At 44.9% G+C, this 23,501-nt stretch overlaps 1 protein-coding gene across 2 annotated transcripts in view; it reads right to left on the bottom strand.

The window, feature by feature from the left end:
* Window positions 1–23,501, bottom strand: part of ZFYVE1 (zinc finger FYVE-type containing 1) — a 60,087-nt gene that overhangs the window by 20,099 nt on the left and 16,487 nt on the right. For both annotated transcript variants that reach the window (XM_045072759.1, XM_004754824.2), the window contains exons 3-4: window positions 9,225–9,729; window positions 4,391–4,605 (exon numbers count right to left, since the gene is read on the bottom strand). In XM_045072759.1, the coding sequence (XP_044928694.1) occupies window positions 4,391–4,605; window positions 9,225–9,729 (720 nt within the window). The remainder of the gene's footprint in view (window positions 1–4,390; window positions 4,606–9,224; window positions 9,730–23,501) is intronic.

Raw genomic sequence — 23,501 nt, 5'->3', positions numbered from 1 at the left:
TGAGGCTACTAAAACAAAAGAGCGCAGACCAGATCGCTTCTAAACAGAAATGTGTTTCTCACACATCTGGAGGCCGGAAGCCCAAGATCTAGACGCCAACAAGGTCAGGTTCTGGTGAAGGACTGCTCCCTGGTTTACAGATGGTGCCTCTGCACTGTGTGCTCACTGTGTGGACAGGGCAAGGGAGCTCTCTGGGGCTTCTCTCCAAGGGCGTTAATCTCACTCAAAAGGTCTCCATCCTCATGACCCATCACCTCCCAAGGCCCACTGATACCATCACACTGGGCATTACAGTTTGAACATAGGAAATTTTGGGAGGACACAAACATCCAGCCTAAAGCAACCACAATGCAAAACCCACAAGCTCTGTTTAAAGGGTAACTTTTCATTTTGACAGAATTTCAGACTTGTAGAAGAGTTGCAAGAATGGTACAAGGAACTCTCATATGCAATTTACCCAAATTCACTTACTGTGACAGGGTACCCCACTACAAACCTTCTAAAAACCCAATGGATGGAGCCAATCAGCATATGCCCAAACTCTGTTCTTGCGTGCACCAGAGCCTGCCCCGTCTTATTCCAAATCCCCTTCTCCTCCGCTGTCCTTCCTAGCCCTCCCCACCCCAAGTCTCTATCCCCCAGTCCTCACGGCATCCTCATATCCCTAGATCCAATCTTGCCAACATTTCCCAGCCTCTCTCCAGATCCCAGACGCCCAGCACTGCCCCAGAGGCCCTGCTGCCGTCCTGCTCCTCTGTCCTAAGCCTGCAGGCATGCTAACAAAGCACTGTCCACAAAGCAGACTGCAAGAAGGAATTCGAGGGGATCCCTCTGAGGAATTCATTATAAAGAATGCTAAAATAGGGGCACCTGGGTGGCTCAGTGGGTTAAAGCCTCTGCCTTCAGCTCAGGTCATGATCCCAGGGTCCTGGAAACGAGCCCCATGTCAGGCTCTCTGCTCAGCAGCGGGCCTGCTTCCTCCTCTCTCTGCCTGCCTCTCTGCCTGCTTGTGATCTCACTCTGTCAAATGGATAAATAAAGTCTTTAAAAAAAAAATTTTTTTTAAAGCTAAAATAAGGGGCGCCTGGGTGGCTCAGTGGGTTAAGCCGCTGCCTTCGGCTCGGGTCATGATCTCAGGGTCCTGGGATCAAGCCCTGCATCGGGCTCTCTGCTCAGCAGGGAGCCTGCTTCCCTCTCTCTCTCTCTGCCTGCCTCTCCATCTACTTGTGATTTCTCTCTGTCAAATAAATAAATAAAATCTTAAAAAAAAAAATTTTTTTTTAAAAGCTAAAATAAATACATACATAGTAAAGATCAGAGACTGTGTCAAAGTAAAATCCCTGAAATACTAAAAATAGGCAAAACAGAAAAAAAAAAGACACCAAATAAGCAAAGTACTTAAACAGTCCATGTCCAACTAGTGAAATGACAGAAATGCGATACATACTCGCTGTGTGTACACACACATGCGCGCGCACACACACACACCTCTGACACAATCTACTTCAAGAAAATATAAACCAGAAAAATAATTCCAGGTATAGAAAGAGCTTTCATGATATTTATTTGTGGCATTATTTTTAATAGAGAAATTTTACTTATAATTTCTTGTCCGACAACTGTTATTTGGGTATATTTAGACAATGAAATATTGTGCAGCTATCGAAACGGTTTATAAAAATCGTATAATAATATAGTAAAACGCTGGGGCCACCAGGTGGCTCAGTCAGTTAAGCATCCGACCCTTGGTTTCAGCTCAGATTATGATCTCAGGGTCGTGAGCTCGAGCCCTGCACTGGGCTGCACTGGGTGTGGAGATTAAGATTTCCTCTCTCCCTCTCCCTCTGCCCCTCCCCCGCTCGCCTGCTCACTCACTCACTAAAAACAAAAATAACAATATAGTAAAATGTTTATGAAGTTTCATGGGGAAAGGATTACAAGTTTACATCTTTGATGTGATGACAAGCAACACGTTTTGTTTTGTTTTTTTAACACTCAGAACATGCACTATAAGAGCACATACTAAAATGTTAACAATGGCTATTCCTGGGTGGAAAGACTGTATTGGTTCTTGTTTTCATTTACTGTAACTCTACTGTAGTAGCCAACGTTTTCTACGCTTAACCTGTACTCCTAACGTAAGCCAGAGGATATGAATTCAGACAAACTGGATCAATGAACAACCTGCCCTAAACTTAGAATTCCTGTTCCCATAACGACAGCAACAACTTTGACATTCCTTTTGGGAACCCTCTTCCCAGCTTTTAATGGGACCAGGGAATGCTTTGACCAATGCACTGTGAGAAGACATCAAGATTTCACTGAGGGTACCCAGTCAATTCTCAAAACGCAATTTTCAGGGGCGTCTGGGTGGCTCAGTGGATTAAAGCCTCTGCCTTCAGCTCAGGTCATGATCTCAGGGTCCTGGGATCGAGCCCCACATCAGGCTCTCTGCTCAGCCTCTCTCTCTGCCTGCTTCTCTGCCTACTTGTGATCTCTCTCTGTCAAATAAATAAATAAAATCTTTAAAAATTTTTTTCTTAAAAAAAAGGCAATTTTCAATAATCAGTAATACTTTTTAAGTTATACTTTTCTATTATCCATTCTGTGCCGCCCACCCACTGCTACTGTTTTAGTGATTTCTTGCCTGTTGATGGCTATCATGACACAGCAATGGTAGAGAAGCCATACTGCTATGGGAGGGAAGTGATACCCCCTAGCACAGTGATCCCACCTACCCAGATACCTTGTGAGGCCTCAGACAAAGAAGGGGCAATGGCTTACCGCTTGAGGGCCCCAGATGGGTTATACAGCATCTACTGTGGATGGAAGGCTCGCAGCCCACCCAGATAGCAGGCCCTCTGTTACGCAGAACCCAGCACCAACCACCAGGATGGGGGAAGTGAAATCTGTGCAAAAGCAGGATGCTTTCTAACAGGATTTTACTAGATTATCAAAACAATATATTGACAGTACTGCTGAGATACACAATAAAAACAATTCGCCTGATTTTAAAAGACAAAGATACGATGCTTGGAGATGCTTCCCAAAAGAAGCATCACTAGTGTATACAACATGAATTTTAGGGGCGTGGGACGTGACTTTGGTGGTACAAGTGAAGAGCATCAAGTTCCACAGAAGAAATTACTCCTGTTTAAGTTCACTTTCAGAATTTCAGATTCTGTTAAAAAGAAAGTCCCAACTGGGTAATAGCATTATCTTTATCATCTCCTGAACACTTGCTCATCTCCCTTCTAAATAAAGAAAAAACAAGCTCCAGTCTCAGAACCTTCCATGAACAACAGTCCCTAGAGAGGAAATAGTATGTTATTACATTTGTTGCGAGGAGGAAGATTCTTGCTGGTTAGAAGGAGCTCTAGAGTAAACCAGCCAGGCTTTACCAGCCACAGCTGCTACTTAGTAACTGTATGTAACCAATCACTTCACCTCCTCGGACACCTGCCCCGGTGTCCTCATCTGCAAAATGAGGCTGGGAAACAGCAATTAACACATGGAGGGGGTGAGAGAGGATTTTTTTCTTTTTAAGATTTTATTTTTAGGGGTGCCTGGGTGGCTCAGTGGGTTATGCATCTGCCTTGGGCTTACGTCATGATCCTGGGTCCTGGGATCGAGGCCCGCATCAGGTTCCCTGCTAGGTGGGAAACCTGCTTCTCTCTCTCCCACTCCTCCTGCTTATGTTCCCTCTCTCACTGTGTCTCTGTCAAATAAATAAATAAATAATCTTTAAAAAAAAATTTTAAGCAATCTCTACACCCAACGTGGGGCTTGAACCTACAACCCCAAGATCAAGAGTTGAATGCTCTACCGACTGAGCCAGCCAGACATACTGCTGGTGTAAGGACTAAATGAACTAATTCATAGAGTCCTCTGATGGTATATAATAAACACCAATTACTATTATCATGTGTCTGTATTTTCTGTCTTGGGAAATTTCTACCTGTGATACTGATTCTCCATTTACAGTGATAAGAAGTTGTCCTCCTGAACAACCTAATTAATACAGATTTAACAAAAAAAAAAAAAAAGTGAGTCCTGTTCAGGTAACTGAGCCTCAATGCAAGATCAATTCACCAGGGCTGGGCAACACCACATGGAAATGAACGCTTTTCCTACTGTCTGAAAACCTGGTTTTTCTCCAACAGGAGGACCTGTCACTTTTTAACAATAGCCCAAGATCCCTTTGTGCCCGTGTTCGTAGTAGGATGAGCTCTAACTCATTAGGTGTGAGCTCCCCTCTGGTGCTTCCTTTCCCTACAACCTTGCTTTCCACCCCAGTTTCCAATCTCCAGCACCAACAAAAGGGGAGCTGAGTGTTCTTACCACCCACTGGTACCCCAGTGAAAAGCACTCAGGGCAGGAGCCCACTGACCTTCAGGGCTTTGAAGATGACCCCCGGGTGCCGGGGAGAACGGGTGGTGTTGTTCTCTAGCTGCTGCTCCAAAGCCCGCCGCAGCCCAGAGAAGTCGGTGGGAGGGTTATAAGTCCTCGTTCCCTTGTAGTGAATGGAACTGAAGGCTTCAGGGAAGCGGCCCAGCTTCCGAAACCGGTCCTGGATGAGCTTTTCTGGCACCTCTGAGGGGTGATCTGGACAAGGAAACAGGTACAGGAACAATGACCTTTCTTTAAAAAAAAAAAATGTGTCTTGCATTATAAAGTAATACACAGTCTGACTCTATATAATAAAGTACATAAACGGGCACCACTAATCTATGCTGTTAGAATCCAGGTTACCGTTAACTAGAAGGGAGCATGAGCAGGGCTTCCCCAGGAAGTGGGTGCTGGCATGTCATGTCATGTTCTGCTACTGCTTTCACAGACTATAAAATTCATCACATTAATAACACTTGTGATATGATGTGCACTCTTCTATATGTACACTGTACTTCAAGGGAAAGTCTTTTTTAATCTGCTCATTGTAAAAAAATGCAAACAGGTCAAAGCATTAAAAAAAAAATAGATTTTCTCTACCCCACCCCCCACACTAAGGAACATTTCGAATAAACAACCACTTCAAACATGCTGGCCTTTCAATGGTGAAGCTATATACAAGCTCCCAATGTATCTGAGGGTAGTTTCACCAATCTTTATGCAGAAATTTGTGGAGTGGTAGTACAGATGAATTCAATAAATATCCTGGAGAGAAATGTTAGAAGGAATTTTTCATTTCCTTTAGTATTGTAACAACAACCACAAAATAACTCCAAGTAATACTGGAGATATGGCCCTACTCAAATTTGAAAGTACAGTCATCAAAAAGAAGTGCCCAAAATTCTGTAGTTCATCCCTAAATCCATCTCCTCCTGATCTTTTCCTGTGGCAGTGACTTTAGGTGCCAGGGTATCCCAGGATCAATCAGCAAGAAGTGACTCCCCCCAACACCACCCAGGTACGAGCTTGGCCACCCTCCATCCCTCCCCAACATCATCTCACAGCTGGTCTCTGGACATACAATCACTGCTCCCCAGTGATGATGGGTTCTATGTTCTCCTCATTTATGAAACAGAGAATTCATTTGCCTACTAACTCCCACCTAGAATCCTCTGTCCAGAAAAAGAACAGGATCAAATAAAATCAGAAAGCGGGACACCTGGATGACTAGGTCCACTGAACATCGGACTCTTGATTTCAGCTCAGGTCATGATCTCATCAGGGTCATGAGATCCAGCCCCGCATGGAGCTCCACTTGCTTAAGATTCTCTCTCTTCCTCTCTTTGCCCCTCCTCACTGCTCACTCACTCTCCTTCTCCCCCCAAAAAAGAAATTAAAATAAAATTAAACAGGAGTGCCTGGGTGGCTCAGTGGGTTAAAGCCTTTGGCTCAGGTCATGATCCCAGGGTCCTGGGATCGAGTCCAGCATCGGGCTCTCTGCTCAGCAGGGAGCCTGCTTCCTCCTCTCTCTCTCTGCCTGCCTCTCTGCCTACTTGTGATCTCTGTCTGTCAAGTAAATAAATAAAATCTTTTTTTAATTAATTAATTAATTCATTTAAATAATATAAAATCAGAAAGTCTGAAACAGAAAACTCAAATTATCAATTTGCCCACAATTCTGGCACCTCTTCTCCTTCCCTGCGTAAATTGGCTGCCTTGGTTCCATCTTCAAGTTTCAAGAAGCAGCAACAGTATTCCAGAAAGAGCTCTGAATTTAGGAGTTAGGAAACCTTATTTTGAGCCCCAATTTTGCAACTATCTGCAAAACTTCTGGTTATATAACTCAAGCTAAGTGCAGCTTCTTCTGTAAAATGGGGCTGCTGTTAACTGGGCCAAATAACAAGGATACAGTAAGTTAGCATTTACCTATCACAGTATATGGTATAATAGCGCAAAAAAAAAGAAGAAGAAGAAAAGAAAAAAGTTATTTATGACGGGCTCATTATTTCAAAATTCTGAACTAGAAATTAAACCTTCCCCTTACCAAGGTTGTAAAAATCCAAAGTGGCATAAAAATGCAGATCACAGGGAGCACCTAGGTGGCTCAGTTGGTTAAGCATCTGCCTTCAGCTCAAGTCATGATCCCAGGGATTGAGGATTGAAGGATTTTCTGGGATTGAGTCCCACAACAGACTCCCTGCTCAGGAAGGAATCTGCTTCTCCCTCTCCCTCTGCCCCCCTCCTGTCTGTGGTCTCACATGCACTCTCTGTCTCCCATTCTCTCTTAAAATCTTGAAAAAGAAAAAGTAGATCACGGAAGACATCCTCAAGTCAGTGCTTCCAACCTTCTCCCCTTACCTCAAAGTCACCTGCTAAGGAGACTCTGCTGGAACATTTAATTTCTCATCCTCCCACGAGAGCCTGGTCCTTCTGATTCTAACTCTTTAATATGGCCCTGGTCTGTCCACTTCCGTCCTGTGTCAATGGCCCAACTCAGCTCCCATCACTTCTCGTCTAGCGCCACGGTGAATGTCCGTCCCACCTGGTCTCCCTGCCTCCAGGCATGCCTCTGTGGCTCAGCCTGCAACAGGCTGCCGTGCAATCTTTGGAAAATACAGATCCGCTCGTGTAACTCCCAGCTTAAAATGCTTCAGGGGCTTCGGTCCTATGTGAGAACTGAGTCAAGGCAACCCACAATCTGACCCCCAAGTACCTCCAGCATTCCCTCCCTCACAATGCGTGCTTCAGACACAGTGAAAACCAACCAACCGGAGCATCAAGAACTCATCCAGGCTCTTTAGACACAGCAGTGAGTAAGACGGGCAAGGTTCCCGCCTTCGTGAGTTCCAGTTGTAACTGAAGAGAAACAAACACAAGCCAGCGAGCACACACAGGAGGACCACGGACAGTGACAGCGGTCCTGATGCAAACGAACAGAGCCATGCAGAAAGAATGTAAACTCAGGGGCAGGAAGGACCACTCTACAGGGGATGATCAGCCAAGGCTCCAAGGGGGACAGAGCAGCATAGGCCAAGGTGGCAACACAGAAAAGGCTGGTGCGGCTACCAGACGGAGTGTACGCAGAGGTGGTGGGCGCCGGTACGAGGTGGGGGCACGCGGGGCAACGGGAGGGGAGGAAGCGGGTAACAAGGGAAGGAGGTCAGAGACACAGACAGGACTCAGAGTGGGGACATCGTAATGAGCTTGTGGGGAAAAGCACGGACAGCGTACAAGCAGGAGTCCAGCGTGATCTAAACCAAAAAGCGAGCTTCTGAAAGGAGCACCTGGCTGCTGTGTGGGGCTCGCACGGAGGGGCCGGAAGCGAGTTCCAGAGGCTCTGGCAGGACCACCTGCGGGTTCCTGGACACAACCTGCCCCCTGCAAGCCTCCAGGGGTTTGCTCCTTCCAAAGCATCCTTCCTCCTCGGCCCTATCAAGCCATATGTCTAGGTTCCAGCCCCAACTCCTCTTTCCCAGACCCCCTCAGGAGGTGTGGAGAGTCCCTCTTCTGCAACCCCACAGCTCCTGGACCCACATCCGCTCCAGAAGAGAACCCGTGCAGTCTCCCCAAAGAGACAGGGAACTATTCGAGGGTGAGCTCTGTGCACCAGAACTCAGCACATGGCATTGTGCCACTAAAGAAACCTGGTTGACTGGGAACCTGGGTGCCTTGGCCTGTTAAGCGACTGCCTTTGGCTCAGGTCATGATCCCAGAGTCCCGGGATCAAGGCCCCTGTCAGGCTTCCCAGCTTAGCAGGAAGTCGGCTTCTCTCTCTCCCTCTGCTTCTCCCTCTGCTCATGCTCTCTCTCTTGCCCCCACTCTCTCAAATAAATAGGTAAAATCTTAAAAAAGAAAAAAACTTTGTTAACGGATGGGACGCCCAGGTGGCTCAGTCAGTTAAGCATCTAACTCTTGATTTCGGCTCAGGTCATGATCTTCGGGGTTGTGAGATCGAGGCTCACGTGGGGCTCCACACTGAGTGTGGTGCCTGCTTTAGATTCTCTCTCTCTGTCCTCCCCCCATTATCCTTAAAAAAAAAAAAAAAAAAAAAAAAAAGGAAGAAACTACATTGAATGAACAGGTAAATGGGACCACTGTGTTAGGGGCTAACACTACTGTCCCCACCAGTGTCCAATCACTGTTCCTGTACTGTGCACTGCTCCCTCATCCTCCCTCAGGTCACGATTTTGCTTCCTACTTCTTTCAGGGAATAGAAACAGTAGGACAATTACCAGCAACCGTGTCCATACACTGCTTTCCCCCCTGTGCTTCCAGAGAGACAGTCCATGCTTCTGAGGCCAACACACCCAAATGGGCCTCACCCCAACGGTTCTGCTCTCCTCTAGCCACACTGTTCCCTTCCCTTTGCACCAGCACACAACCATCTACAATACCTCACAGCTTCCATTTAAAGAGGGGGGGGCTTGAAATCCCTCATCAGCCTCTAGCTATCATTTCGTTTGTCTGCTTCCCTTTATAACACAACTCTTTCAAAGACTGGGATATACTCACAACCTTCATTCTTCCCCTGTTCTCTCCTGAACCTATCCTGATCAGGCTTCCATGCCCACCACCCCTGGGAAACAGGTCCTCTCCAGATCACCAAGGCTCTCCATATTGCCTAAGCCAGTCATTAATCCTCAATCCTCAATCCCCATCTTGACCGGGTTTTGACACCGTTGCTCACCCCACCCTTCTTCAAACACTCCCTCAGGTCTTGCCCAGGCAGAAACTTTGCTGGGCCATCCCACTCTCCACCAAGCTACTACTGCAGCCCAAGGGCTGCCTCCTTGTACCCAGAAAGGTCAATCCGTGACAGTCCCCTGTCTACTCACCAGAGCCCAGCAGCTGAGTGTGCACAGTCTCATGGAAAATGATAACAGCAGGGCCCAGGGTGGACAAGGGGACATCCAGCCCACAGCGGGCAGTGGTAGCCTTGAGCTCCTTGGTGAAGTGCTTCAGGTAAGCTTCTGAGGCGTCCCCAAGGAACTTGAAGAGGTCATTATGCAGCCGGTCTGCGTGAGTTCGATAGATGACGAGGTCTGAGATGGCCAGGACCTTAAGCAGCAGCCGTGTTCTCTGACTGAGATTCACTGTCGCCCCCAAGAGCCCTTCTGTGTCTATCACCGCTACTTTGTGGACCGGGTCATAGGCCGCCCACACCCCCACGGTGCAGGACTCCTGGGCAGGCGAAGTTTTAAAGACTTCACGGCCATAAAAGAAAGTGTGGTTGAGAGTATGAGACTTTCCATCACCAGTATTTCCAAAAATGGAAACCACCTTCAAATGCTGATCAGGTTTACAGTCCAATTTCCTAATAAAGTCCTCTTCATTCGTTACCTTCAAAAAAAAAAAAAAAAAAAAAAGAGGAAGAAGAAAAAGAAAAGAAAAGAAAGAAATATAAACTGCATAACAGTTAGAAAACTTTCAAGAAAGCTTCCCAAGGTCAAGATCCTTGACGGAACTGTCAAGGCAGCAAAGGAAAGAAGCTCTAGGATGTAGGCTCCCAGCCAGCCTTATCCCCAGCAAACAGCTAAGAGGAACTTGCAAAACTTTAGGCAGTACAATTTAGTGCTCATGAAAGAGCTACAACTATAAAACTCTTAGAATATGACATAGGAGGGGCGCCTGAGTGGCTCAGTTGGTTAAGCAACTGCCTTTGGCTCAGTCATTATCCCAGAGCCCTGGGATCCAGCCCCACACTGGGCTCCCTGCTTGTTAGGGAAGCTGCTTCTCCCTCTGCTGCTGCCCCCCCTCCCCCACCACTTGTGCACATGCCTGCGTGCGCGCACGTTGTCTCTCTCTCTCTCTCTCTCTCTCTCTCTTTCTCTCGCATTCTTGCTCTATCTCAAATAAATAAATCTTTTTTAAAAAGTTGACATAGGGGGCGCCTGGGTGGCTCAGTGGGTTAAGCCGCTGCCTTCGGCTCGGGTCATGATCTCGGGGTCCTGGGATCGAGTCCCGCATCGGGCTCTCTCTGCTCAGCGGGGAGCCTGCTTCCTCCTCTCTCTCTCTCTGCCCACTTGTTCTCTCTGTCAAATAAATAAATAAAATATTTTAAAAAAATAAAAAATAAAAAAAAATAAAAAGTTGACATAGGCATGGGGCACCTGGGTGGCTCAGTCAGTTAAGCATCTGCCTTCAGCTCAGGTCATGATCTCAGGGTCTGGGATTGAGCCCCACATAAGACTCCCTGCTTAGCAAGGAGTCTCCTTCTCTTCCTCCCTCTGGCCCTTCCCCCCATCCTGTGCGCTTTCTCACTCTCAAATAAATGAATTAAAATCTTAAAAAAAAAAAAGAATAAAAAAAGAACAAAGAAAAAAACAATAAAAGAGCAAATCTATGTGACCTTGGACTAGGCAATGGCTTCTCAGATATGACAGCAAAAGCAATACAACAAAAGAAATAGACTAATAGACTTCACCAAAATTAAAAACCTGTATCCTGCAAAAGATACCATGAGAACAGTGAAAAGAAAGCCCAAAGAATGGGAGAAAATATCTGCAAATCATTTATCTGATAAGGGACTAGTACTCCAGAGTATGTAAAGAACTCTTTCAACTCTACAAGAAAAAGAAAAAAAAAAACCATTAAATATTAAGCCAAAAATTTGAATACACATTTTCCCAAAGATTTACAAATGGTCAATTAGCACAAGAAAAAACACTCACCACCACAGTCATTAAGGAAATGTAAACGAAAACCACAATGAGGTCTCACTTCACACCCACTAGAATAGCTAGGCCAAAAGGATCACAGCAACAAAAATCTTCACATAGCTGTAGGGGGAGCCTGGCTGGCTCAGTCCATGAAGCATGCGACTCTTTATCTCAGGGTTGTGGGCTGGAGCCCTGAGTTGGATGTAGAGATTACTTAAATAAGCTTTTTTAAAAATAAATAGGATGGGGCGCCTGGGTGGCTCAGTGGGTTAAAGCCTCTGCCTTTGGCTCAGGTCATGATCCCAGGGTCCTGGGATCGAACCCCACGTCGGACTCTCTCTGCCTGCCTGTCTACTATGATCTCTGTCTGCCAAATAAATAAATAAATAAAATCTTCCAAAAAATAAAAAAAATACGGGCACCTAGGTGGCTCACTGGGTTAAGCCTCTGCCTTTGGCTCAGGTCATGGTCTCGGGGTCCTGGGATGAGCCCCACATCGGGCTCTCTGCTTGGTGGGGAGCCTGCTTCCTCCTCTCTCTCTGTTTGCCTCCCTGCCTACTTGTGATCTCTCTGTCAAATAAATAGAATCTTAAAAAATAAAAATTAAAAATAAATAGGAGCCCCTGGGTAAGTTTAGTCAGTTAAGCATCTGCCTATGGCTCAGGTCATCCCTGGGGCTGAGCCTGTAGCCGATCCTTGCTCAGTGGGGACTCTGCTTCTCCCTCCCACTTCACCCTCCCCCACGCTTGTGCTCACACACACTCCCTGGGGCTCTCTCTAAAAAATAAAATAAAATATTTTTTAAAAGAAATAAATAATAAAAAGACTAAAACCTGTTTTAAAATGATAATGACAAATGTTAGCAGAGTATGGAGAAACTGCCATGATCACACACTCCTGAGAATATACACAACGGCACAGCCAGTCTGGAAACAGTATGGTAGTTTCTCAGAAAGTTAAGCACAGAGTTACCATGTATCTCAGTAATTCCCCTCCTAGGTGTGTATCCAAGACAAATGAAAAAAATGTCCACACAAAAGTGAACACAAATGTTCATGGCAGCGAGATCCCTAAGAGCCCAAAGGTGGAAACCACCCACATGTCCTTCAACCGATGACCAGATAAACAAAATGTGGGTCCATACAATGGAGTATTATTCAACCATAAAAAAGAATGAAGCACTGAGGGATGGATGCTACAAGACGAAGGAACCTTGAAAACATCACACGAAGTGAAAGAAACCAGACACAAAATACGACATATTCTAGGATTCCATTTATGTGAAATATCTGTGACAGGCAGATTCACAGCGACAGAAAGTACATGAGGAGCTGCCAATGGCTGGGGGAAGGACCAATCAGGGAGTGACTGCTCATGGGTATATGGTTTCTATCCGGGTTGATAAAAATGTTCTAGAATTAGTGCTATGGCTTGCTCAACTTTATGAATATACTAAAAACACTGAATTATCCACTCTTAAAGGATAAAATATATGGTGTATGAATTACATCTCAATAAAACTGTTATTAAAAAATGGGGGTCGGGGGGAGGAACGCGTGTGTCAGTTAAGCGTCTGACTCTTGGTCTGGGCTCAGGTCATGATCTCAGGGTCCTAAGACGGAGCCCTGCATCAGGCTCTGGGCTCTCTCCCTCTGCCTCTAACCCCTTCCCCGGCTTGCATGCACTCCCTCTGTGAATAAATAAAATCTTTTTTTAAAAAATGGCTCTCTTGGGTCTTCACTTCTAAGATGACCAAGGAGTAACAGTCATGCCAAAAAGGGCCACGGCCACAGGCAGCCTCTTTGCTGCACCAACTGTGCCTCTTGCGTGCCCAAAAACAGGGCCATTAAGAATTTTCGTTATTTGGGGGCGCCTGGGTGGCTCAGTTGGTTAAGGGACTGCTTTCGGCTCAGGTCATGATCCTGGAGTCCTGGGATCGAGTCCCACATCGGGCTCCCAGCTCCACGGGGAGTCTGCTTCTCTCTCTGACCTTCTCCTCGATCATTCTCTCTCACGTCTCTCTCTCAAATAAATAAAATATTTTTTAAAAATAAAAATTAAAAAAAAAAAAAAAAGAATTTCGTTATTTGGAACACAGTAGAGGCCACTGCCATCAGGACATTTCCAAAGCAAGTATCTTTGATGCCTTTGTGCTTCCCAAGCTGCGTGTGAAACACACATCCACAGCAAGGTAGTCCGGAATTGCTCTCATGAAGCATCGTAGGACAAAACACCCCACCCCGATTGAGGGGGCTGTCCCATTTCCTCCTACCAAAGCCCATGTAAGAAGCTAAGTCCTTAAGGACTGAAGAAAGACTGTTCTCTGGAAAAAAAATAAAATGGAGATTATAACTAAAAAATGCACTGGTCAAACTTCATCCATTCATAATGCCTCTATTTACAGTTAAAGAATCCTGCAATTCTTTTAACAGTCAGGCCAGGCAGGAAGAGAACTGGTACCAGTGAGATCCCAGACTGGACCCCCAGAAAGATGCTCAAGGCCCCTAATCTCAGAATACAGAACGTCAGAGCCAAAGCTCCTAATATATACAGGCAGTGGTACTACGCCAGCAAGTAGTGATGAACCTTTATACCTAGTATCCTCCAGCCACAAGAGAAAACAGAGCTTCCTGATTTTCTCAAGAGTCTGCAGGTTTGATGAGGAGCAATCAGGGAAATGCAGACAGACCATGAGTATGATAACATAAACCCTCATTTCCCAAAACCTCATCAAGATAGTAGACTACTCGTGATCCTATTAATAACATCACTGCTGTTGCATTATTAATGGCCTTAATATTAATGACAATGCTGATAATTTACTCAAAGCCCACAACATTTCGTAACAGTGCCTTTGCAAGATCGCTGAGGACAGAACCTTGCCTATCTTATCTTTTCGTTCCTAGCATTTGGGACACAACCCGAACACAGGAAAAGCTCAGTATCTAGTTACCAAATGAATAAATGAACCAATGAATCAATGTCATGCAAGTTGCTAGGTGCCTTAATCACTTTCTCCATCCTGTATCCTCCACAGGGCTTCACATACAGCAGCATTCAAGAAAACCGGTGATGGGCTCACTGTTCCAAACCACTGAGAGGAACCAGAAGTTATATGCAACAGCTCATTTATGACAGGTGTCACTCACTGGTCCCCAACAGCTAAGTTAACCACCAGAGAAAGAAAAGCTCATTAAAGCTCTCCTGGCAAGGAGTCAGATAAGGTGGGAGTGGCAGCAAGAGTCAGCCCCTTTTCACACAGTCCTGGGGAAGACCAGGCCTAGAGACTTCTTCCCTGGAAATCTCTGCCGGGAATCTGTCGGCACACAGAGCTACAGCTGTTCTCCGGGCTACATCAGAAGTGGGCACCCACTGGGGCACCTGGGAGGCTCAGTTGTTAAGCATCTGCCTTCGGTTCAGGTCATGATCCCAGAGTCCTGGAATCGAGCCCCGCATCAGGCTCTCTGCTCGGCAGGAAGCCTGCTTCTCCCTCTCCCACTCTCCCTGCTGTGTTCCCTCTCTCACTGTGTCTCTGTCAAACAAATAAACTCTTAAAAAAAAAAAAAAAAAGCGAGCACGCAGGACAGGGGCCCATGGAGGCCTTTCGGTACACAACTGTGTCAGGATCCATATGAAGTACCCACCAGGCGATGTACGTAACATGTATCAACAAACAACTCATTCGGGATAAAAATAAAATACTCCCTGTCGGCATGGGGGGGGCGGTCCAGCACCCAGTGTCCTGGGGTAGGTGGAACATACCTGTTCCCGTGCTGGACATCCACCTATGAATCCAGGCGAAGAATTTTAGGTGGAGGGGCTCAAAGCCCTAGCCTGCTTTACCTACGACAAGCCCCAAGCCCCGGTAATCATTTATCATTTACCGTGCACTGATTATGTTGTTGTTCACATGTAAAGTAAGGACGGACCCTCCTTTGCCACCCCTGACTGGGTGGGGGTTGCTAGTCAAGTAAAGAGATAAACAAAAGAAAAGGCCTCCTAACCGGACACTGTCGTTCACTGTTCCTAATTCCACCTTCCACATTATTTGGCTCCTTGTTAACACTACTCGACCCATCATCATCTGTGGGCCTTTTCCCTGAGCCAGAAAGGAGAGCACAGCCTAGAAAGGAGACTGATTTCCGGCCAGGGGAGGAGAAGGTAAAAGAAAAGAAGATTCCCTTTGATAAGGGAGGGAAGGAGCCAGAAAGGAACAAGGCTCCCGCTCTACCCGTTCGCCATCAACGACCCCACTCTGCCCCATTCCTGGAGGGAAATCAGCTCCTTGACTCTGCGCCCAGCACCGTACGTCTGAAATGCTTCTGGGCCCTTACACAACAGCAAAGCCTCCCCTCCCCAGCTTCCTTCCACCTTCTGCTCTCCCCGAGCTCACCAGACCACCTCTTGGACATGAGACAAGCGGAAACACCCAAATTCCACTGCTGACCACTGCCTGGCCTTGAAAAAGTGACATCACTACCTAGGTGTCAGGGAAACAGACAGTAAGAGTCCGCAAGCTCTACTGATCCCAAGGAGGATAGAGCAGGGAAAGAGCACAACACACTGCAGGACACACAGTAAGCACTCACTAAATAGTACCCCTTCTTATCTGAAGACCAGCCCACTGCAAACACTTCCAGGGGCAAAACAGCAGTGGGCCTGGCTTGCCCCGCCCTGGGGCCCAAAAGTTGCTCGTGCAGGGACTAAATCACCCATGTGCTAAGATCTAAACTGATTCCACCTAAAAATGTAAGAACTCGCTGAGCCGCTCTGGTATCTCCCTTCCTCTCCCTCTCATCACAACATGGTAATACTGGCTTTACAGTTGACTCTGAGTAAAGGTTGTCTAAACCTACAGCTTTTAAGAAACCAAACAGTACACCTCTCTATCTCACCCACAAAGCTTTTTCCCCTCGTATAGAGTTCCAAGCATAGTTTCTAAAATGAAATATTGACAGTCTTCTGTGATCTTCATTGTTCCAACTCAGAATTCAGAGCAGTTTATGGCAGTGCAATGGGTCCATCCAGCAACCAACCTCTGACCCAAGCAAGCAATGGGAATGATGACAATCTCCATCAAGAAATTCCTTCTTTGGGCGCCTGGGTGGCTCAGTGGGTTAAAGCCTCTGCCTTCAGCTCAGGTCATGATCTCAGGGTCCTGCGATCGAGCCCCGCATCAGACTCTGTGCTTGGCAGGAAGCCTGTTTCCCTGCCTGCTCTCTGCCTACTTGTGATCTCTATCTGTCAAATAAATAAATAAAATCTTTAAAAAAAAAAAAAAAAAGAAAGAAAGAAATTCCTTCTTAGCCCTTAGAGAATCATTCCAGAAAGAATAACCATATAAGCTCTGTTCTGAGGGAAAACAGCTTTGTTCCCTGCAAAGAGAAAAGGCTGAGATGAGGAAGGAACTGAAGTAAAGAGCCTTGGAAGAAGGAAAGTGCAAGAGAGACCACAGAAGCGAAATCCCAACGGCTCCTGAAAACACTGCAGACGAAAAACAGCTCAGCACTGAGGTCCTTTCAGTTCTGGCCTCTAGAGACAAAAAGGATCTAATTTGTGCCAACTAAAATCACACAGTCCTTTAAATCTTTATAACGATGTTCCCTGTGGCTGAAGGCAAAAACCAGCTCCTTCCCTCAAGTCACAGAAAGAGCTAAGAAAAGCTTGGTTGCTCCTACCAACCCACCACAACCCAATTCTTGTAACAGATCCCAGCCGTGAACCAAAGATGATTTTATACCTCCCCACCAAGATTCTAAAACCTGCCTCGTTCAATAGTTACTGCCAAAAGGAACTTCCTACTAATTCCTTTAACATGTTGGTCTCTGATTGATCTTACTTTTACTCGATTTTTAGCTGGGTTCAGAGGAAGCGACAGAACCCAAAGATACCAAACCAGATTCTCACTCTCACCAGAACTGGGACCACCATCCCAAAAGGAAGCTAGAACTTGATTGCTGCTTCTCATCAACAGACACGTACTGAGCGTCACTCAGTGTCTGCCACTGACCTGATGATGTTATACCAGACCAGTTAAAGAACTCAGGTGACTTTTCCTTCTCCTGGGAAGGTAAAGGAGAAGTGGAAGGTGAGAGAACTCTTCCTAGAAAAAATCAGAGCTGGGGCGCTTTAGTGGCTCAGTCCGTTAAGTCCCCAACTCTTGATTTCGGTTCAGGTTATATGATCTCAAGGTAGTGAGATCAAGCCTCATGTAGGGCTCTGCACTGGAAAGGAGCCTATTTAAGATTCTTTCTTTCTCCCTCTCACTCTGCCCCCTCCCCACTCTCTCTCTGATAAAAACAAACAAACAAAAAACAAAAACAAAAACGGGGAACATGTGTGGCTCAGATGGTTAAGCTCAGGCCATGACTCTGGGGTCCTGGGATAGTCAGGCTCCCTGCTCAGCAGGGAGTCTGCTTCTCCATCTCTCTGGCCCTCCTCATGTGTGCTTTCTAGCTCACTCTCCTAAATCTAATTTAGAAATTAAATTTTAAAGTAATTAAAATTAATTAATTTTAAATTTATTAGATAAATTTAATAAATTAAAATTTAATTTGAATTTTTAATTGATTTAATTTTTTAATTTAAATTTAATTTTTAAAAATTTAGTTTTTTAAATTTTTAATTTAAATTTTTAATTTTTTAATTTTTTAAATTTTAAAAATATAAAAAAAAAATCCAGAGCCACGTTCATCATGTTGAAAAAACTCCAGGCAATGATTTATTTTTTTGATTAAAGACTTTATTTTTTGAAAGAGAGAGTGAGAGAGAGCATAAGATGGGGAAGGGTGGGAGGGAGAAGCAGTCTCCCCACTGAGCAGGGAGCCCAGTGCAGGACTCCATCCCAGGACTCTGGGATAATGACCAGAGCCAAAGGCAGTTGCTTAACCAACTGAGCCAACCAGTGCCCTCCAGGCAATGATTTAAATCCATGGTCTAATTTTCAGACAAGATTTTACTAAAACAATATCAAAACAGATCAGGACCCAGTCTGTTTTTACAACCCAAATGATAAGGAGGTTCCATTCCAAGAGCAAACCCTGATGTCAGAAAGTTCTAGTAAACCTGTTTCTCCAACCCAGCAAGTCCAGAAAATCGACTTTCGTTCTATCCTAAAAGGAGTGTGTAACTTTGTGTTTATCCACGTATGTGTCCACAGAATTTCATACAAAAACACAACTGTTTCTCAATCAGATGTTTCCTTAAGACCACTGAAGTCATGAGATTAGCTTCACAAACACATTGAGCACATTTGGTAAGGGCAAAGATCACTTTCTTCCACTCCACTGTCCCCAAAGTGTTCCATGACTCGAGAGGTCAGGAATTCTCCTCCCTTGTCTTAAAACCACCAGCCATGCTTCTGACACAGAGCCTCCCAGGCGCGGCCTGTAGCTCCCCTCATACTCCAGCAAGAAAGAGAGTGTCTGTAGGGAGAAATGATCCACAAAATGAATTCTCTGAAGAGAATCATTTTTAGCTCCATGATCGGCTTCTTTGACCTCACCCAACTCAACCTGTTCAGCTCTCCTTCTGTATATGTACAAAAAGCTTTCCAAAAGCAAAGCTGAAATCTGAGGGCATATTGGAAATACCGAGTCATCCTCAAGACCCACATCATCCTAAAGACTCTTTCGAGGAGCTTCCAGATGGGAGACCCAGCGCCCTCTTAAGTGCCATGGCATACCTATATTTGGCCAGCTACAAAACAGACATAAACTCTGGTAAAGGTTCTGGGACTCAGCAATAAAAGTACCACACCAGAAAGAAGACAAGAGAGGTAGGCTCGGGTCCACCTCTACCTGGATGAGACCACGGGAAATTTACTCAACCCTTCTCAAAGTCTCCGTTCCCCACCCACCATCTTTTTTTTTTTTTTTTTTTACCATTTTCGTGTTCTTCCTGGTTCTGAGCTTCCCAATTATAACATATTCCTTGCTGGCCAAGGTCTGTTCTGTGTTGTTCACCACTGTACTCCTAGCCCAGGGACTGAGACATAACAGGAATTCAATATATATGTGTTAAATAAATGAATGAATATCTAAATGCTATATTCTCTCTGGGGAAGGGAACATAGAGATTTACCATGAAGGGTTCAACCGAGCTGCCTTGAAACCACTCGCTGTTTTTAGAATACCCTTAAAGAAGTTATTTAACTTCCCTGGGCCTCAGTTTTCTCACCTGTAAAATGGGGATAGCACAGTCTACTTCAGAGGATTGCTCTGAGGCTTAAACGAGATCACTGCACCTCCAGCACTCTGCACAGTGCCATCAGGCAGTAAATGCTAGAAGAGCTGGCTGACATCATCCCTGTAGTTACACTGTTTGCCTCTAGGCCAGAGTCATCATTGCCACCACAGACTTTCATTCCATTATCCCAAGTAAAAACCCTTCCCAGGGAAGGCTTCCAGTGCACTCTCATTAAAGAATTAGAGATACTGGAACAAGATCCTCACTCAGTACTTACTGTTCCCTCCCTCAGAAGGATCTGCCTTTTCAATTAAAGAAAAAGCTGTATGAGATCACATAAAACATGCATTATGCATAAGAAGGCATTGCATTCAGCCTTCCAAAGAAGGTGACGTGATTCCAAGAATTATTATGTTACCACAGATTCACTAAAAATGCTTTTCTCATACTTTATCTCAAAGATCTTAACAGTTGACACAGCCTTACAAGAAGATCTTTGGCATCTGGGGCGGAGACTGAACAGGGCCTGTTTTCTATGCTACAAAGAACACAACAGTGGAGCCCTTAGTAAGTTAACAACATAGCTAGAACTCGTTAAAGTCAATAATAGGAATAATTAATACCTATTCTTCTGAAACAGTTTCAAAAATCAGAAACGGAGGGAAAACTTCCAAATTCTTTCAATGAGGCCAGCATTACCTTGATCCCAAAGCCAGGCAGAGGCCCCCAAAAAGGAGAATTACAGACCAATATCCATGATGAACATGGGTGCCAAAACTCCCACCAAGATACCAGCCAACAGGATCCAACAGTATATTAAAATGATTATTCACCACGACCAAGTGGGATTTATTCCTGGGCAGCAAGCGTGGTTCAAATCCACAAATCAATCCATGCGACCCACTATACTAATGACAGAAAGGACAAGAACCATAGGATCCTCTCAACAGATGCAGGAAAAGCCATTTGACAAAATACACCATCCTTTCTTGATTAAAACTCTTCACAATGGGGGCGCCTGGGTGGCTCAGGGGTTTAAGCCTCTGCCTTCAGCTCAGGTCACGATCTCAGGGTCCTGGGATCGAGCCCCACATCGGGCTCTCTGCTCAGCGGGGAACCTGCTTCCCTCTCTCTCTCTGCCTGCCTCCCTGCCTACTTGTGATCTCTCTCTGTCAAATAAATAAAAATCTTTAAAAAAATAAAAAAAATAAAAATAAAAATAAACCTCTTCACAATGTAGGAATAGAGGGAACACACTTCAGTACCATAAAAGCCATATATGAAAAGCCCACAGCAAATACCATTTTTTTTTTTTAATTTACTTGACAGAGAGAAAGACAGCAAGAGAGGGAACTCAGACAAGGGGAGTGGGAGAGGGAGAAGCAGGCTTCCCGCTGAGCAGGGAGCCCGGTGAGGGGCTCGACCATCACCTGAGCTGAAGGCAGACACTTAATGGCTGAGCCACCCAGGTGCCCCAAATATCATTCTCAACGGGGAAAAACTGACAGCTCTTCCCCTAAGGTCAGGAACACAACAGGGATGTCCATCCACTCTGACCACTGTTGTTTAACATAGTACTAGAATGGGGCACCTGGGTGGCTCAGTGGGTTAAGCCGCTGCCTTCGGCTCAGGTCATGATCTCAGGGTCCTGGGATCGAGCCCCGCATCGGGCTCTCTGCTCAGCAGGGAGCCTGCTTCCCTCTCTCTTTCTCTGCCTGCCTCTCCGACTACTTGTGATTTCTCTCTGTCAAATAAATAAATAAAATCTTTAAAAAAAAAAAAAAAAAAAAAAACATAGTACTAGAAGTCCTAGTCCCAGCAATCAGACAACAAAAATAAATAAGAGGCATCTGAAACGGCAAAGAAGTCAAACTCCCACTCTTCACAGATGACGTAATACTCTATTCAGAAAAAAACAAAATTGCTAGAACTCATACAGGAATTCAGCAAAGTGACAAGATATAAAATCAATGCACAGAAATCTGCTGCATTTCTATACACTAACAATGAGACAGAAGAAAAAGAAATTAAGGAGTGGATACCGTATACAATTGTATCAAAAACTGCAAGATACCTAGGAATAAATTTAACCAAAGAGCAAAGGATCTGTATTCAGGGGGCACCTGGGTGGCTCAGTGGGTTAAGCCTCTGCCTTCGGCTCAGGTCATGGTCCTAGGGTCTTGGGACCTCGAGGGTCTTGGGACCCTCGAGCCCTGCACTGGGCTCTCTGCTCTGCAGGGAGCCTGTTTCCCCCGCTCTCTCTGCCTGACTCTCTGCCTACTTGTGATCTCTGTCTGTCAAATAAATAAATAAAATCTTTAAAAAAAAAAAAAAAAGGATCTCGGGGCGCCTGGGTGGCTCAGTGGATTGGGCCACTGCCTTCGGTTCAGGTCGTGATCTCAGTGTCCTGGGATCGAGCCCCACATCGGGCTCTCTGCTCAGCGGGGAGCCTGCTTCCTCGTTCTCTCTCTGCCTAACTCTCTGCCTGCTTGTCATCTCTCTCTCTGTCAAATAAATAAATAAAATCTTTAAAAAAAAAAAAAAAGATCTGTACTCAGAAAATTATAGAATGCTCATTATAGAAACTGAGGAAGACACAAAGAAGTGGATAAATGTTCCATGCTCATGAACTGAAGAACAAATATTGTTAAAATATCTATGCCACCTAGAGTAATCTAGACATTCAATGCAATCCCTATCAAAATAACATCAACATTTTTCACAGAGCTGGAACAAATAATCCTAAAATTTGTATGGAAACATTAAAGACCCCAAATAGCCAAATAAATGTTAAAAAAGAAAACCAAAGCTGATGGCATCACAATTCTGGACTTCACACTCTATTACAAAGCTGTAATCATCAAGATAGTATGGTACTAGCACAAAAACAGAACAGAGATCAATGGAACAGAATAGAGACCCACAAATGGACCCTCAACCCTATGGTCAGAACTAATCTTCAACAAAGCAGGAAAGACTAACCAATGGGAAAAATACAATCTCTTCAACAAATGATGTTGGGAAAATTGGGACAGCCACTTGCAGAAAAACAATACTGGACCATTTCCTTACACCATTCACAAAAGTAAACTCAAAATGGATGAAAAGACCTCAATGTGAAATCCTAAAGGAGAACACTGGCAGCAACCTCTGTGACCTCAGCCACAGTAACTTCTTGCTAGACGCATGGCAAGGGAAGGAAGGGCAAAAATGAACTATTGGGACTTCATCAAGATCAAAAGCTTTTGCACAGCAAAGGAAACAGTTGACAAATCCAAAGGACAGAAGGGCAAAGCTACGGGTCCCTCTACTCAGTGTCTTAAGCCTCTGCCTTCTGCTCAGGCCCTGGTCTCGGGGTCCCCGGATCCAGCCCTGCATCAGGCTCTCTCCCCACTCCTCTCTGTCTCTCTGCCTGCCTCTCTGCCTAATTGTGATCTCTCCCTGTGTCAAATAAATAAATAAAAATCTTAAAAAAAAAAAAAAAAGGAATGGGAGAAGACACTTGCAAATGTCTTATCAGATAAAGGCCTAGTTTCCAAAATCTATAACCAAACAACAAATAATCCAATCAAGAAAACACAAGACAACAACCAACATATCTCTGAAGAAGACAGACAAATAACCCACAGACACATGAAAAAAATGCTCAATACCACTCAGCATCAGGGAAATACAAATCAAAACCACAATGAGATACTATTTCACACGAGTCAAAATGGCAATACATTAACAAGTCAGGACACGACAGATGTTGGCAAGAATGCAGAGACAGAGAACCCTCTTACACTACTGGTAAGAATGAAAGCTGGTGCAGCCACTCTGGAAAACAGTATGGAGGTTCCTCAAATTAAAAATAGAGCCACCCTACGACCCAGCAATTGCACTACTAGGCATTTACCTCAAAGATACAAGTCTGTGAGCCGATGGGGCACCTGCACCCCAATGTTTATATCAATGTCCACAATAGCTGAACTATAGAAAAAGACCAGATGCCCATCTATATAGATATAGAGTAGAACACTACAGAAAAAAAAAAAAAGAAATCTTGTCATTTACAACATGGTGGATGGAACTAGAGAGTATTATGCTAAGTGAAATAAGTCAATCAGAGAAAGACAATCATCATACGATTTTACTCATATGTGGAATTTAAGAAACAAAACAGGACTGGCAGCTCTTTCTGCCCATGGGTCCTGTCCCAGGCTTTAATAAGATCACTTTTTGCACCCAAAAAAAACAACCAAACAAACAAAACATGATCATAGG

Source organism: Mustela putorius, unplaced genomic scaffold (genome assembly GCF_011764305.1).
Source record: "Mustela putorius furo isolate JIRA1106 unplaced genomic scaffold, ASM1176430v1.1 tig00000129_pilon_pilon_pilon, whole genome shotgun sequence".
Lineage (NCBI taxonomy): Eukaryota > Metazoa > Chordata > Mammalia > Carnivora > Mustelidae > Mustela > Mustela putorius.
Note: the sequence above shows the minus strand (reverse complement) of the source record. Positions and strands in the feature narration are given on the sequence as shown.